General features: G+C 39.9%; 2 protein-coding genes across 7 annotated transcripts in view; one reads left to right on the top strand and one right to left on the bottom strand.

Moving 5' to 3' along the window:
• The window catches only part of NT5C3A (5'-nucleotidase, cytosolic IIIA), a 52,229-nt gene extending 46,301 nt beyond the window's left edge, over positions 1 to 5,928 (top strand). For 4 of the 6 annotated variants that reach the window (XM_060632855.3, XM_060632859.3, XM_060632857.3 and 1 more), the window contains 6 exons: positions 437 to 522; positions 1,891 to 1,980; positions 2,225 to 2,281; positions 3,587 to 3,749; positions 4,442 to 4,642; positions 5,140 to 5,928. In XM_060632855.3, coding sequence (XP_060488838.1) covers positions 437 to 522; positions 1,891 to 1,980; positions 2,225 to 2,281; positions 3,587 to 3,749; positions 4,442 to 4,642; positions 5,140 to 5,241 — 699 coding nt within the window. In that variant the 3' untranslated portion in view covers positions 5,242 to 5,928. The remainder of the gene's footprint in view (positions 1 to 436; positions 523 to 1,890; positions 1,981 to 2,224; positions 2,282 to 3,586; positions 3,750 to 4,441; positions 4,643 to 5,139) is intronic. The other 2 variants (XM_060632856.3, XM_060632861.3) reach the window with 1 other exon arrangement.
• Positions 5,929 to 11,482: 5,554 nt separating this feature from the next.
• Positions 11,483 to 17,303, bottom strand: part of FKBP9 (FKBP prolyl isomerase 9) — a 42,195-nt gene continuing 36,374 nt past the window's right edge. Inside the window, exons 9-10 of the mRNA XM_060632854.3 lie at positions 15,153 to 15,316; positions 11,483 to 12,884 (exon numbers count right to left, since the gene is read on the bottom strand). Coding sequence (XP_060488837.1) covers positions 12,708 to 12,884; positions 15,153 to 15,316 — 341 coding nt within the window. The 3' untranslated portion in view covers positions 11,483 to 12,707. The remainder of the gene's footprint in view (positions 12,885 to 15,152; positions 15,317 to 17,303) is intronic.

Genomic DNA, 17,303 nt, shown 5'->3' with positions numbered 1-17,303 from the left:
AGCCACCCAGGCACCCCAGTTTTGCTCCTTTAAATTAATCAGGAAATTGCCTCAGTCCTCTGCTTTCCTTGAGTATGTGTCTATTGGTGTCTGTGTTAACAAAATAGGACTGCAGGTGTGAATCAAATTTAATACTTTGATATGAGAACAGAAGCTTTTTTGTAGTAATAATTCGATTATTAGTCGATTTCACTGAATTGCTGACCTGAAAGTACTTAAAAAAAGAAAGGTAGTTTTTTGCAGGTACATTTTGTTACATGTATAGCAAGGTCAACAAAGATCTTAGTTGATATATATATTAGCTAAGTACTCGTGATCTAATCTTTAACAGCCGTTTATAGCAAACATTTGTTGACATTGTTTTGCTTTCTATAAAACTATGCAATTTAATGACAATTCTGTCATCTTCATAATTAAGTTATTCATTTATTTCTAGTTAATGCAACTAAAGGAAAAATATTATGCTATTGAAATTGATCCTGTTCTTACCATGGAAGAGAAGTACCCCTATATGGTAGAATGGTAAGTATGTATCGGGTAAGGGGAGGTTTAAAAATATAATAACATAACACTGCAGTTACAACTAATGGCTTATTTTTTTCCCTATGGTGTATATAAATAGATTCATAAATTAAGGAGTTATAGCAGTGAATAAATACAACAAAATGAACCTAATTTTCTAATCACTGAGTGTAGAATTTGCTTTGTTCTGTTTGTTTGTTTTTTAATGGACAAAATGTGGGCTGCATGTGTAAAGAAAAAGAATTGGGATTTGAATTGACTCTGAACTCGTTTGGAGCCAGCAGGTGACATAGTTGGTAAGAAATGGGCCTCTTGATGTTGGCTGCGTTAATGGAAATGGAGCCTTCCAAGCTGACCACACAGAAAGCATTGTGTTGAGTCCTGAGAGAATGCTGTTAAGAGAAATGTTGAGAAACTTAGAGTGTGTCAGATGGGTCCACTAAGAAAATCACAGGAACTGGAGCCATCCCATTTGGGAAAGATTTCACTGAAGAGAGAAAGCTGTGATTTGAGAAGCAACAACTGTGGTTTTTGAATCTTAAGAGGACAGGAGTGATGTTCTTTACCTTCATTATCCTATGACCTAAACTGAATGCCTTGTACACTTAATCAATGTTTATGGTACAAAATGTTGAAAAGTTGGGCCTCTGTGGAAGCAGAACTGGAAGCAGACTTAGAAGGTTTAAGAAGACCAATTTCAGCCTGATGAAAGAAAGGACTAACTAGTAATTAGAATTTTCTAGCAATGATATAAGCTTCCCTGGAAGAATGAGCTCACCAACGTGATGGGAGCTGATCCAGAGTGGGGGGTCCCTTAGGAATATTGCACGATGATACTGGGTATCAGGTGGAGAGGTTCTAAAGGCCTGTTATGGAGATGCTTTGATTATAGGTACTTTGATATAATTTTAAATCATGTGTTTATCAAACTTGTCAAAACAAGGGTTTTCTGTTGTGTGTGCTAGAGAGCATCTTTAGTACTGAGGTATTTCACAACAATTTAGACTACAAACAGGTAAAACAAATGGCTTTGCACTAATTCTCATAATCAGAGAATGCCTCTCTCAGTTGGATTTAGTTCTTTGAAGACTGAGGAAAGGTGTACACGTAGTAGCCTTTCATTGTCTCATTAACACATTTAAACTAAAACTTTGGGGTGAACTGGGAAATACAATAAGAAGATGGTATATTGATTTGAGAACCATAGGGTACATGGTCATTAGTGATGAATTTAAATTTCTAAAATTTAAGTCCAAAATATGATGAATGAAATACTGCATTATCTGTCACTGAAAAATGCCTTTTAATAAAGATGATGGTTTTGATTTGCTTTAATTGATATTCTTTTTCTTTGGTCATGAACTCCAGGTATACTAAAGCACATGGCTTGCTTATTGAACAGGCTTTACCAAAAGCTAAACTTAAAGAAATCGTGGCAGAATCTGATGTTATGCTCAAGTAAGTTTCTAGGGTGTTTTTTGCTGTTAACTGTCTACAGACTTACATATGTACTCAAGTGTATATTTATATTAAAATAATCTATAACTATATTACTTATAAAAATGTAGCCAAAATATGCCACCTATCGCAAAATAATGATGAGGATTTAGAATGATATATTAGATGTTGGTGTAGGCAGTAAGAGCCTTATGAGATTTAAGTTCTAATCTACATTTCCTCTCTCTACATTAAAAATTTCAAGACTTGGGGTGCCTGGCTGGCTCAGTGGGAAGAATGTGCGACTCCTGATCTTGGGATTGTGAGTTCAAGCCCCCTGTTGGGTGTAGAGATTACTTAAAAAAAAAATACTTCAAAAATATTTTTTTAAGACTAACTTAGAAATTTATGAAACCAGGACCATTGTAGAGTTTTTTAGCAAAATTCTTTTGAAAGACATAAAATATAAAAGGAACATTTATAAATCAAGTTGAAAAGAAATTTTTTGCTCATACCCTGTTTATAAAGTTACATGAATCTACTTTCTGAATTCTCAAATTTCCTTGAAAACTATCTCTAGGAAAGGTGAATATGATTTAGCAAATGGTAAAAATATTTGTATTACATGAATGATAAGATAGAAACATTTTTAAGCTTCTTTTCAATACTGTTTACCACCTCTAAAAATTTTCAACTTATTAGGTAAATATGATGATGTCGTGGGGATTTTTTTGTTTCGTTTTTTAATGACCTACATTTTAAGGTGACCTACTTTTGTTGTCAGTTATTTATTTTGAGAGAGAGGGTGCGCACACAGTCAAGTGGGGAGGGGGCAGAGAGAGAGACAGACAGACAGAATTCCAAGCAGGCTCTGTGCTGTCAGCATGGAGCCCTTGCAAAGCTCCATCCCTTAAACTGTGAGATCATGACCTGAGCTGAAAATAAGAGTCAGGTGCTCAGGATGTTCAACCGACTAACTGAGCCACCCAGGCATGCCTCTAAGGTGATCTACCTCTAAGGAGGAAGGTATTAAATGTCAGAAAGAGTGTGAAGACAGCTAGTAAGCATTTCATTCCTTTGTAGGCAGCTTAACATATAGCCCAGGAAGAGTAAGGGAAGAAACTTAGATTAATAAGTTAAAAACATTACCTACAGCCACGCCTTAAGCAGGAGAGATGCCAGTTGTAAAGAGAATACATTCAGTTCCTGCCCCTCTGCTTTCCTGAGAGGAAATAGTTGAGCAGGATGGCAAGCGGGAAGTGTTTCAGCCCATTTCTCAATGGGTTTTCCAGGGTGTGCTTTTTTCCAGTTGTGGTTAATTATTTGCTGTTAAATGGTATACATTGTGAACTGTAGGCTTATGTCCATATTTAATGAGAGTCTAAAATCATCTAATTTGTATCATTAGAATTTATTAAAAGCAAGGCAAAGAGTGAACTGTTTGGAAAAACTTGTACTAAAGTTGTCATATACATCAGTAACCCTGCTCTGAGGCAGGATTCTGGAAAGGGAATATAAATGGGCCATGGAATTAGGTAGAAATGTTTTGCTTTTTTCATTTCTAGGTGAAAGGATATATATCTATATCTTGCTTTTTTAACAATCAGTTCCTACCTCCATCTTGCAGGGAAGGGTATGAGAATTTCTTTGATAAGCTCCAGCAATACGGTATCCCTGTGTTCATATTTTCGGCTGGTATCGGTGATATACTAGAGGAGGTGATCCATCAAGCTGGCGTTTATCACCCAAACATCACAGTAGTGTCCAACTTCATGGATTTTGATGACAATGTAAGAACATTTTTCATAATTACTTTTTAAATCTGAATATATCATTCTAAATAATTCTTCATAATTATTTTCTTCATAAGTAATTTTTCTTCATAATTACTTTTAAAATCTGAATATATTTTAATCATGTAAATGCAGTTGGTTTTTATCATTTAAGGTATATTACTTTATATATATATATATATATATACATACATACATATATATAAAACATATATAATATATAACGTATATTAAATTAGGTCAGGTCAATAGGCCTACTCTGAGGCTCATCTCCCAGTGTTCTATCTGTATCCATGTTTTAAAAATAATATGCCTTTCTTAAACTTTTGTTTCCCAACCTATAGACTAATATTAAAATTAAGAAAAGTTCTTTTAATGTAACTCAGTGCAGCAGCTCTGAAGACTTAATACCCATAGGTGGAAAAAAAGAAGTAAATTAGAACTGACTTTATTTGAATAAATTTTTGAATTCAAGACAATATATTGTGAAGTACATAAAATGGGACCTCTGGTTAGGAAACATGAAAAGTTAGAATTGGATGTTTAGCTCACTGTGTTTAACATTTAAAGTACCCTCTAGAAAGTCATTAACTTCTCAGAGCCCTTCTTACCTATCATGAATGTGAAAATAGAACAAACAGAATTTGCAGTTTGGAACCTACTGTTTCAAAGGATTTATGTTTTTATAGGGGGTGCTCAAAGGATTTAAAGGCGAACTAATTCATGTATTTAACAAACATGATGGCGCCTTGAAGAACACAGAATATTTCAATCGGCTAAAAGATAATAGCAATATAATTCTGCTGGGAGATTCCCAAGGAGATATAAGAATGGCAGATGGAGTAGCCAATGTTGAACACATCCTGAAAATTGGATATCTAAATGATAGAGTAAGTATACAGGTCTGTCATTTAATTTTCTTATAAGAAAAAATAAGGATGGAACTTAATAGGCAATTGTTACTAAAGGTACATGCAAAAGGAGTTAGATACAATTTGATTGCTCTTTATCCTTTTACTTTGGTGTGATTAAGGGAATTGGGATGTACATCTGTATGCCATCGGTATTAGGGTGGCTTCTCTGGCCTCTCCCTACCAGAAACCTTAGCACCCCCAAGTCATGAAAGTCAAAAATGTCCCCAGCATTGCCAGAGAGTTGCTTGGGCAGTCTCCCCAGTTGAGACCCACTGGACTAGAGAGAAGTGACTTTGGGAGTAAAGCCACCCTGTGGCTATGTTCATAAGTCTTCATTTCAAAAGTCTTATGAAAGTAAATTTGATTTACTTCATTTTAGCCCAAAAGATCGAATGTAATAATGAGATCCACACTGAAACAATTTACTTCTCCTCCCTGTATATCCTTTTAATTTTTCTGTTGTTGTTGATTAGGTGGATGAGCTTTTAGAAAAGTACATGGACTCTTACGATATTGTTCTAGTAAAAGATGAATCACTGGACGTAGCCAACTCTATCTTACAGAAGATTCTGTAAACAAGCATTCTTCAAGAAGACCTCTGTGCTGTGGGTGCAATTGATGCAGGAACTGCTCACCTGTTCATCTTGCTGAAAGACTTCTATTTATAATACATTCTTGCTCTTGAAGTTTTTTCTCTACGTTACTGAGGTATTTTCAGACATATTGAATCCATCAACTGGAAACTCCTTTTTTCCTCACCTCTCTCAACACACTCAACTATATTTTTTAACAGTTTAAAAAAAAAAAAAAAAACAAAAAACCTTAAAGGTAAAATTTGAAAAATAACTCCATGAATTAATTTCCAGAGTGAATTTTGTAGTTTAATGTTATCATGAGGTTTTTGAGGAAACTTTTTACTCTGGGAAAAAAGTCTGTATAAGTTTAAAAAGAAGTTTTATGAAATGGTGGAATAATGTGCATGATTTTAAGTGTTGCTGTTTTTGTCATGTGGGTGAATTATGCTGATGATATCACCATCTCCTGAAATTGTATTATGTTTGGTTATTTTGTTCTTGAAAGTCAGTATTTATCAGAAAATAATGGCACTTGGTGTTTGAAAAACCATTGGTATCCACATATCACTAATCATTACAAAATGTTCTATATTGATGCACTGATAATACACATGAAGTGAAAAGCCTTTTAAATTGTACTGTCAAGACCATTGTTGTTCATTTATTCAACAAATATTTATTAAGCTCTTGCAGTGTTTTTCTTGTGTGTGTGTGTGTGTGTGAGAGAGAGAGAGAGAGAGAGAGAGAGATGAATCCTATGTCATTGTTATAGTGGCTATTTAGATTGAATATTTTTAAATTTACGTATTATAAGTTTAAGGATGAAGGGATAGTTGCAGAGAAAATTTAATCAGCCCTTCAGAAAATACTGGGGACTGGGAAAATTGTTTTCCCTCATTGAAAATATCAGTAAAAGAGGGTACTTTGTTGGAGGTCTAATAGTTTCAGAAATAGCCACAGGCAGGGAACAAAGTGGAGCTGGGTCTCATGGTAACTGAAACCGAGTACTGCTGAGTTAAACTGACATTTGTCTTTGCACTCTGACTTCCTGTTCCAAATTTCTGCTGCCCCATAAATGGTTCATACAGAGTTTAGACTTGCCATTGTGATAAATCTGACCCTGGCTCTAACCATTCCACTCCAGAGTCTCCGAGCCACTAATTCCATAAAGCATCTGAGCTCAGATACACACAGAGCATGTTCCAGCTGGTTCCGGACACCCAGTGTGGTCGGCAATCTCTAGTCCCATTTGATGTGGCAGGTAGGTGAGGTCTTACAGTGAAAACCTTTTCCCTGGGGCTGCCCATCCTTACCCTCCACCACTACTCCTTTTTATAGTAAACAATGAAACAAAGTTTATAATGGCCAGAAGTACACTATTCTCTGTTGAAGTATTTCCAAAATCAAACTGGAAACCAAGCTTCCTTTTTTTTTTTTAATGTTCATTTATTTTTGAGAGAGAGGGAAGGAGAGTGCAAGTGGGGGAGGGGCAGAGAGCAAGGAAGACAGAGGATCCGAAGTGGGTTCCGCACTGACGGCAGTGAGCCTGATGCAGGGCTCAAACTCATGAACCATGAGATCATGACCTGAGCGGAAACCAAGAGTCGGACACTTAACTGACTGAGCCACCCAGGTGCCCCTCGAAACCAAGATTCTAAAAGAAAGAGAGAGAAAGAGAGGGAGGGAGGCACCCCTTGAAACCAAGATTCAGAAAGAGAAAGGAAGGAAGGAAGAAGAGAGGGAGGGAGGAAGAAGAAACCAAGCTTCTTGCTTTAAAGCAGATTAGCGTCACATGAGAGTATCAGAATTACCTGGAGGAGTTTTTCACACAGAAAAAAAGTTGGGCATTTCTGATCTAATCAGAACTTTTTATCCCATATTGCAGTTAGAGCTTGCCATATAGACTGTTTTCCAAGGAGTTTATAATATGCTTCTACAAATAAGCATAGTTCATGGTATAAATGTAAAGAATACTGAAGGTATGACCTCCATTCTAGTCTTGGCTCAGCCCTTTACTAAGACTATAGAAGTCAGGCACCTCCCCATCTAACAAAGGCCTTGAGGGCATGCAGTCTTTGTAGCCCCTTATAGCCACTATCAGGATAACTTGAATATCAAGCCAAGGCCCCTGCCTTTTCCACTGCATCCCTGGGACCCTATCACCTCTCACTGCCCCCTGTTCTACTGGTATTTGAAATAATTTGTTTTCAAGTTCCGTTTTCAGAGCAGTTTAATGTAGCCAATATAGAGTCAGACTGTTGTGATTTGGATCTTCCTTCTACCACTTAGTAGCTGTGTGACCAGAACAGATTATTTAACCTGTGCCCCAGTTTGCTCATCTGTAAAGTGAAGGTAATGATACGTCCTCCAGATACATCCCTGTGAGAATGAGATGTACTCATCTACATCTACGTATGCATTTAAATTTTGTATTTCCATTTAGAATGGCTTAGCGCAAGTATTCAGTATTGCTGGCTATTTGTCCGCAAGTGTGAGCACAGTCTGGGTGAACTGAAGAAACAAAGTTATTTTGTAGCCCTAGTGAACACCGGCAGTGTGGTAACTACCACATTTTCTTAAGAGTCTAGCATTAGCTGTTAAGAGTTTTGTTTTTTGTTTTTTATTTTGAATTTTACTTTAGGAGGTAAAGCAGTTTTGAGTGCCGAGATGAACAATTTTGATGAAACCGAAAAACAAAAACTGTCAGAGATACTACTTTGTTCCAGAGTGATTTCACAGGAACTCTGCTTTCCATGATATGTTTGATAAGACCAGAGTTAATTAGGTAGATTATTGAACACTTTTTTTTAACCAGACTTCAGGTTCAAGGCATACACCATGGAGAATCAGGAAATAAAAAAGGGGTGCCTGGGTGGCTCAGTCAGTTGGTTAAGCATCTGACTTTGGCTCAGGTTATGATCTCATGGTTCATGAGTTCAAGCCCCATGTCGGGCTCTGTACTAACAGCTCACAGTCTAAAGCCTGCTTTGATTCTCTGTCTCCCTCTCTCTCTGCCCCTGCCCCACTTGCACTCTCTCGCGTTCTCTCAAAAATAAATAAATAAATAAATAAATAAATATTTTTTTAAAAGGAAGAAAAAATTTCATGGGATCTTGAATAATTTGGAGACTTATCCAAGGTTACCTCAAGATTCACCAGTCCTGCTGTGTTTTATACTTATTTTTGTATTTCAGTACAAGTTTAATAGGTAAGATAAAGTGTGGCTGAGGTGTAAAGGGTACAGGCCTTCAAATCAGTCAAACCTGGATCTGAGTCTTAGATTCTAACTACAACACTTGGTAAGTTTCTAACTTTTCAAGGCCTTGGTTTCCTCATCTCTAAAATGGGGTATTAATTTGAGGTGAAGATTGATTCAATGAAGAGTCACTCATCCCACCAAAGATTGAAGTCCTTACTGTGGGCTAGGTTCTAGAGAAACAATTAACACACCAGACATGCTTCCTGCCCTCGTGTAGCCGAAGTCAGACGCTTAACCGACTGAGACACCCAGGTGCCCCTCAAACACTATTTTAATAAGCATGAAAGTGTGATATCTGCAACTAGCAATAAGTAACTGGGAACAGTATTCTTAGTTTATAAACAGACACCAGATCCCCAAGAAAGCCAAGGGAAAAAGACTTCAAAGAAAGCAACCTTGTTCCTAGAAACCTAAGACATTGAAGTGCTATATATAAGCACTTACGTGTAATTGCACTCAGGCCCACTCTGTTGCCAAAATGAAATGTTTTTTTCTGTCTTTTAAGTAATAATTTTGAAAGGTATTATAAATTCCTAAGTAATGAGAGATCAAAACTCACCAGGTTTCAACAAAATAATGCAGATTGCTTACGCTCGCAAGATAGCTTAAGTGGTGTTTCAAGCACACAGGTCACATGCATACTCAGATGTCATATTCTCTGAGATACTCTAATCTCCCACTGGGCATCAATGACCTACTTCATCTTTAGGGCCCAAAGTCCAAAATCTGCATGAGTCATAAGTTAGGTGATCCCAATCTACAGCCGATCCAAACTGCCTCAAGCAGCAACACAGAAAATGAGTATAAGATGTGATTGAGAAAAATGCTTTGTGGCATCCCTACCCTGTATTTGGCTCCCTAATGAGTACTCACAGTCTTGCCAACAGAGCTATAATCCTTAATCATAACGCAGATAGAAACAGGGTTGCAGCAGCATCATGAGGTGAGGCCATCTGAGCAGCTGGTTGAGCCAGAGATTAAAGCCTCTGTCATGGTCACAGATAATTGAATGCCTTCCTTAGCAGCAGGAAGAATCAAAGTGCCCCAGTAGTGCTCAACAACAAGCCAAAGGTTTAGAAAGATAAGTACTACACAGTATCATTTATATGTGGTATTAAAAAAAATAAGTTGAAGTTATAGAAATAGAGTAAAAAAAATGGTTACCAGGGGCAGGGGGATGAGAGAAACAGAGTTTGGTTAAACAGTACAAACTTCCAGCTATAAGATAAATAAGGTCTAAGGATTTAATACATAACATGGCAACCATAGTTGGTAACCCTGTATTGTATAGTTTTAAAATGCTAAGAGTAGAACTTAAATGTTTTCTCTCTCTCTCTCTCTCTCTCTCTCTCTGTCTCTCTCTCTCTCACACACACACACACGTGAAGTGATAGATGGAGAAATCCTTTCACAATGTAAACATGTACATATATCAAATCATCACATATGCATTAAGTATCTTAAAATTTTACTTGTTCATTACACCTCAGGAAAGAAAAAAAACACAACAGGTGGCAGGCTGGAGAACCAAGAAGAGCCAATATTTCCGTCTGAGTCTGAAGGCCAAAAAAGACCAAGGTTCCAGTTCAGCAGTCAGGCAGGCAGTTTAAAAACAAAAACAAGCTACCCAGCTCCCGGGTGGCTCAGTCAGTGGAGCACAAGACTCTTGATCTCAAGGTCGTGAGTTCAAGCTCCATGTTGGGTGTAGAGATTACTTTTAAAAAAAATTGGTTGAGGGGTGTCTGGGTGGCTCAGTTGATTAAGGGTCTTGATTTTGGCTCTGGTCATGATCTTTCGGTTCGTGAGATCAAGCCCCAAGTCAGGCTCTGTGCTGACAGCATAGAGCCTGGTTGGGATTCTCTCCCTCTCTCTCTGCCCTCCCGCACTAGTGCTATCTCTCTCTCTCTCTCTCTCTCTCTCTCTCTCTCTCTCAAAATAAATTTTAAAAACTTAAAAAAAAAAAATAAATGTTCCCTCTATTCTTGAAGCTCTAAGGCCCACAGTGCTTAATTTCCCCAGAGAAACATATCTTTTATTCAGCAAACCTGTCCACCACCAAAGAAAACAACCAGTGAAGAAATTCAGACAGGACCAACTAAAAACCTGGGACAGAATAAGCACAAGGTTTTTATCTTCATGAAGATGTGTAAGGATAATGAGGTGTTACAGATCAAGTGCATTCCAAAGGGCAATTCCATTTAGCAAAATTATTAACCTATCTCGTGCACTTAAGGAATTCTGTTAAAAAATCTTGAGTGACTATGTGCCAGGTAGAAGACGGTTAAGGAATGTTAGTTACCATGACAGCAACAGCCAGGAAGGCCATGGGCAGGCATCTCCTTTGCCTTCCAAAAGCATACAGAGTCCCTGAGATTGCTTCTGCAAAGAGTAAACTGTAACATTTGCTTTTTTTAAAAAATGTATTTTTCTCTATACATGTGCCAGTTATCCTCCATTTGCTCCCACTCCAATGCCTAGTCCTTCACCTTACTCTGCACCCCAAAAAGCTGACTCTGAGAATACCAGCCACTAAGCTCCTCTTCCTTTAGCTTCAGATTGGGTTCAGCGAATGGGAACGAGTCACAGGACAGAGAATGGGGTGTCTCTGCCCTCCTCTGCTGCAGCGCCAGCCACACTTCTGGGCGTGGCTGTGTCTCCCCTTTAACCTTTCAGCCCCAGGGGGGTAGAAGAGCCCCCTACTGCTGCTGGCCAACATCTATCATGGTACCTTGACATCCTAACTAGGTCTCTAGGCCCTGTCCACACATCTGTAAAGTCCTTTACATAGCTTCTCTTTGGAAGGCCCATATGTGGGTGTGTTTCCTGCCAGGACCCTGACTGACACACCCCCATACACTATCCGTCACACTCCTCCACCTTCAATGAGATGCAGCCCTCCTTGAGGTGATTCTCAATGGATAATCAAGACGTATTCTCATGGGATCCTCTCAGCCTTCAAATAAAACTCCACAACACTTGATATTATCATTCAATTTTTTTATATATGAAAAGTTCAGTTTTCCAACATTTATTCCATTGAAGGAGTGCACAGCATTTTCATGAACTATCTCAGGGCTACATCAGTACAAAACAGTTTAAATTAGTAAAAATAAAGCAGTTTCAAAAGGAAAATTACTGATTACTAAAGGGTGGACGCCACCACCACCTGGGAACAGAGGACATAAGGCAGCAAGGTTGTTGGTTACTGCATAACATGGGGGCAGGTTAACAGTGTCCTTGTTTTTCTACACAGAGAGAGGCCCATGGGCTTTAGGGCACCTCCCTCTCCAGGACACAAATGAGCAGAAATATGTCACCTTGTGTATGCTCATCTGTTGAGATGATACTTCCTATCTTGGTCACACACGCTGGAGCCTGGATTAGCCACAAGCCCTATACAAATCTATCTGATCAAAAGATTCAGGGAGGATAGAGCAATGGGAATAAGAAAGGGTGAAGCAGATAATCTTATGTGGCAAACATAGAATCAAATTCTCTACTCATAGTCCAAGATGCCTCTTGTTTGGTCCACTGATTTTCTTCTTAACTTCCAAGTCACCCAGCCAATTGGAAGACCACAACAGGTAGAGCATGATTAACTATCAAAGCACACATGTGCAAGTATGTGTGTGTGCATGTGCATGCGTGTGTGTGTGTGTGTGTGTGTGTGTGTGTAGCAGGAAAGTGGAAGCTGGGCATTATCAGAGCCTGTACGGGCCACTGACAAAAGGGCCCCATCCTGGGGCTTTTGGGGAAATACTGCTGGGGCATGCTGTTTGTCTTTTCTGCTCATCTGGAGAACACTTTTAAAACACCAGCAAGTTAAAAAAATTTTTTTAATGCTCTTTATGTAGATCTCCTGGACGCTTTTTCTTCTGTTCCCTCTAAAATGGTTATGACCTCTGTATGACACTATTTTCCTTTAATAACAAAACTACACAGAAGGCTCACAAAACAATGGTTGACAGTGCAGCTCTTCAATATTCTACACAGCCCCTGCTAAGGCACCTCACACTGATTTTCATATCACTGGCATTTGGCCTAAAATTCTCACCTTGTGTATCGACCCATCCCTGACATATGCCCCACGTACTATGTGACCATCTACTACTTGTGGACGATTCACCTTCTGAGAGACCCGCGGGCCTTCGCTTCACTTTCAGCCATGACCGGGGGCTTGGTATCACGCAGTTGGCCCAAGGCAGGTTTAGAGTTCATCATGTTTAGCCTCCTGGTCTTTGAGTTTGAATTCCTCTGCCGTGACCTTCCCATCTCCATTCCGGTCCTGGTTGGTGAACATATTCTTCACAATCATCTCAGCATCAAAACCAGGAGCGAGTTTCCCTTTGCCAGATGCCACCTGGGTATGAATGTATTCTGAGAACTGGAAAGAGAGGGGACAGGACAGACCATGAGATACAGCAGCCGAGCCAGGGTCTGAACAGAGCGTCCCGAGGGCAATGGGGCTGGAATTTGAGTCTAAGCTTGCAAAACAGACAAAATTTTGTGAGCTACACAACCTGCCTGGTGTTTCTCCCTCCAGATGCAGGTGTATAACCATAATGACTAGTGACTCCAGAAGTTCCTAGGCTCCATGCAGCAGTGACTGGAGCTATCCCTTCTCCCTAAATCAACACTTAGCTCTCCACCACAGGCTGATGCTCTAACCATCTTTGCCTCTGAGAACACTGCTGCCTCCCTCCCTCCCTTCTTTCCTTCATACAATGAAAACATAACCGTGCCCTTGTAATTCTAGCATATATCCTAGTGGGAAAGACACACAATTAGAAAAGAACATAAAAAATTAAGTAAGTCACATATTAAGTTCAAAAGTGCAATGCTCCAGAAAACAAAGGAGTGGAGTCAAGTAAGGAGGATCAAGAGTACAGGTCGGGGAGTGGGTTGAGGTCTCAATCCAGTGGTCAGGGTAAAACCCCAATGAAAAAGGGAGACCCGTGCAAAGGCTTGAAGGAAGGGAGGGAATGAGCCAAACAGTTATCCAGGGAAGTGTCTTCTGGGTGGAGGGACAGCTGGTGCAAAGGCCCAGCGTGTGCAATGCCTGGTAGAGAGGAGCAGCTGAAGAGGAAGTTACAGCAAGCAGGTCGTGGAGAACCTTCTTGGGGTCTTTGCAGGCCACTGTAAGGACTCTGGAAACAGAGGGGCTTCTGCAGGGTTCTGAGACAAAGCAAGCCATAATCCAATTGAAGTTTCAGAAGGATCACTCTGGCTGCCGTGAGGGGCAAGGCTGAAAAGCACAAAGACCTTCGTAGAGGTCCAAGCAAGACCAAGCAGACAGTGGGCCAAGATGCTACCGACTGGAGGTGGTGAGACGTAGATAAATTTTCAGGATAGAGCTAGGATGATTTCCTGGTGGGTTTACTATAGCCTATGTGAGAAAGAGAGGAGTCAAAGATTACTGAGTGCTCTCACCTGGCAACTGGAAGGACAGAGTTGCCATCAGAGGAGATGAGGAAGGCTTTGGGTGAGGCAAGTTCAGGAGAGGGAGGTAGCAGCATTCAAAAAATGAAGATGTCAGGTGGGCAATTAGATGTCTGAGTATGAGGTAGAGAGAGAAGACCAGACCAGAGCTACAAGTTTGGAAGTCATGGCATGTGGATGACAAAGCCACTGGACTGGTTGAGATCACCAAGGGAGTGACATGAGATGGAGGAGAGAACAAGCTCAGGACTCAGGCTGGGGACACTCCAACATGAAGAGAGGGAGAAGATTCCTGAGAAGGAGCTAGTGAGGTAGAAGGAACACCAAGAAAGTCTGGTCTGGAAGCGAGGGAAAGAAGGTGTCCTGCAAAGTAGTCAGCTGTGTCCAAGAGTGAGGACAGTGAGCAGTGACCACTGGCTGCAGCCACATAAAAGGCACTGGTCACCTTAGCAAGACCAGGTTCAGTGACACAGAAGGACAAATGTCTGACAGGAGTGGATTTAAAAGTTTTGACATTTTCGCTGTAAAGGGAGCAAAGAAACAAAATAAATGAGAAGATGCACCAAGAAAAGGGAAAATAATAGCATGTTTTTATGCTAATGTGAGCAATCCAGTAGCCAGGGAAATGTGGCTGATGTAAGAGAGAAAGGAGAGAAGGCTGGAGCCGTGTCCTTGAATAAGCAGATGTGGAACAGGCAGATACTGGAACTGAGGAGGGTGTGACAGGACAGCCGACTCTATTCTCCAGCTCCATGAAGGGGTGTCTGCTACAGAAGAATCCACTCAGGACCTAGATGATCAAGATGGAGATATGTACCATGGCTCAAACCACTAGGTAGCTCTGTGACCTCGGGCAAATCATTTATCTCGTCTGCGTACAGCTGCTGCTTCTGAAAAACGGGGATGATGATTACGTGGCTGCCACAAGGGCCAAGCAAGAGAATGTATATGAAAAACATTCAACATAATGCAGGCATACAGTGAGCACCCAGGAACTGAGAACCAAATCTAGATCTGTCAGCCCTAGGATCAAGCCCTGTACCTCTCAGGGCCTCAGTTTCTCCAGGGAGGAACTGTGAGCTTCAATTTAGAGAGTGTGTACAAAAGTGCGTCCTCCTCACTCTGAGAAGGCTTCACATCTGGAATGGATCCCCTGCCCCAATAAGGCTCCCCCCAGCTCATTTAGTCCCACTCTCTTTTGAAGGTCAGTTACCTCTTCGAGGAGGACTTCTCCATCACCATCCTTGTCGATTTCTTCGAACAGGTTGGGTGACACCTCGCCATTCCATATGAACATGTACCCCTCAGGCAGACCCGCCACGAGCTCCAGCAGCTCAATGTCAAACACCAAGACGGCACTGCCGGGTACTTCTCCATCTGCCTCACCAATAAGGGAGGAAACAGGGTTAGCACCACCAGGCAGCAGGCATGCCCATCTCAACCTCCCTCCCCCACCCAAGGTTCTAGCTGCCTCACAGATGGCAAGCATTTCCTGCTCAACACCAGGGGCACCTGAGTGGCTCAGTCAGTTAAGCATCCAACTCTTGATTTCAGCTCAGGTCATGATTTCAGGGTAGTAGGATCAAGCTGCTTGGGATTCTCTGTCTCCTTCTCTCTCTGCCCTTCTCCTGCTCGTGCTCTAAATAAATAAATAAACTAACTAAAAAAAAAAAAAATTCAAATAGTCCAGTGAAGAAATGGGCAAAAGACATGAATAGACACTCTCCAAAGAAGACATCCTGATGGCTAACAGACTATAATATAAACAAATGTTCAACATCATTTATCATCAGAGAAATACAAATTAAATCACAATAAGATGCCACCTCACACCTGTCGGAATGGCTAACATGAACAACTCAGGCAACAACAGGTGTTGGCAAGGATGCAGAGAAAGAGGATCTCTTTTGCATTGTTAGTGGGAATGCAAGCTGGTGCAGCCACTCTGGAAAACAGTATGGATGTTCCTCAAAAAACTAAAAATAGAACTACCCCACGACCCAGCAATTGCACTACTAGGTATTTATCCAAGGGATACAGGTGTGCTGTTTCGAAGGGGCACATGCAACCCCATGTTTATAGCAGCGCTATTGACAATAGCCAAAGTATGGAAAGAGCCCAAGTGTCCATCGATGGATGAATGGATAAAGAAGATGTGGTATATATATGCAATGGAGTATTACTCGACAGTCATAAAGAATGAAATCTTGCCATTTGCTACTACGTTGATGGAACTAGAGGGTATTCTGGTAAGTGAAATTAGTCAGTTAGAGAAAGACGAATATCGTATGACTTCACTCATATGAGGAACTTAAGATACAAAACAAATGAACATAAGGGAAGGGAAGCAAAAATAATATAAGAACAGGGCGAGGGACAAAACATAAGAGACTCTTAAATATAGAGAACCAACAGAGGGTTGCTGGAGGGTTTGTGGGAGGGGGGGATGGGCTAAATGTGTAAGTGGCATTAAAGAAGACACTTGTTGAGATGAGCACTGGGTGTTATATATAGAGGACGAATCACTGGAATCTACTCCTGAAATCATTACTGCACTACATGCTAACTAACTTAGATGTAAATTAAAAAATAAATTAAAAACAAAAAAGTTCAAAACCAGCAAGTGGTTTTTTTCCAAACTGTAAGTACTTACCATTAGTAAGTCATGAAATCTATTTACAGCATGGTGACCACCAATTTTTTAAATTCAGGAATAAAATAGATCAGGGTACACTGTCCATAGAAAGGATAGGTATGGTTTCATAAAACTTGAGTTTAAATTTTATATATAGAACTAATTGTGTATGAGTATATGTATAAATTGCCTGTTCATGTGTAACACAGATGGGGAGATAAAAAGTATTTCTTAACTCTATGTCTCGGTGAAAAAAGTTTGAAAAGCACTAGTAGAGACCACAATGGTAGAATTTTTGAATAAATCCTACAGCAGAACCTTAAAAATAAAACAGTATGCCTTAAAATCCTGACCTAAGATATGACTGTAAACACAAATTTGAGAACAGTATATATAGTATGGGCTCAAATGTAAGTATGTGAATATATATATGCATGTATATATAATATCTTTTTTAAAATTATTATGTTATAATTATTTATAATATATATCACAAGGTCTTCTAGGGTACCCATTTTTTGAAGTGTTTCTTCTTGGACTGGAGGAAGTAGCAGGCACTTTATGGTTTTTTTGTTTCTTTTTTAGTAAGTTCTACGCCCAACATGGGGCCTGAACTCATGATCCCAAGATCTAGAGTTGCATGCTCCACCAACTGAGCCAGCCAGGTGCCAGATTTTTTTTTTAATGTTTATTTACTTTTGAGACAGAGAGAGAGCCTGCACAACCAGA

This window comes from Panthera onca, chromosome A2, assembly GCF_046562875.1.
Source record: "Panthera onca isolate mPanOnc1 chromosome A2, mPanOnc1 haplotype 2, whole genome shotgun sequence".
Taxonomy (NCBI): domain Eukaryota; kingdom Metazoa; phylum Chordata; class Mammalia; order Carnivora; family Felidae; genus Panthera; species Panthera onca.
Note: the sequence above shows the minus strand (reverse complement) of the source record. Positions and strands in the feature narration are given on the sequence as shown.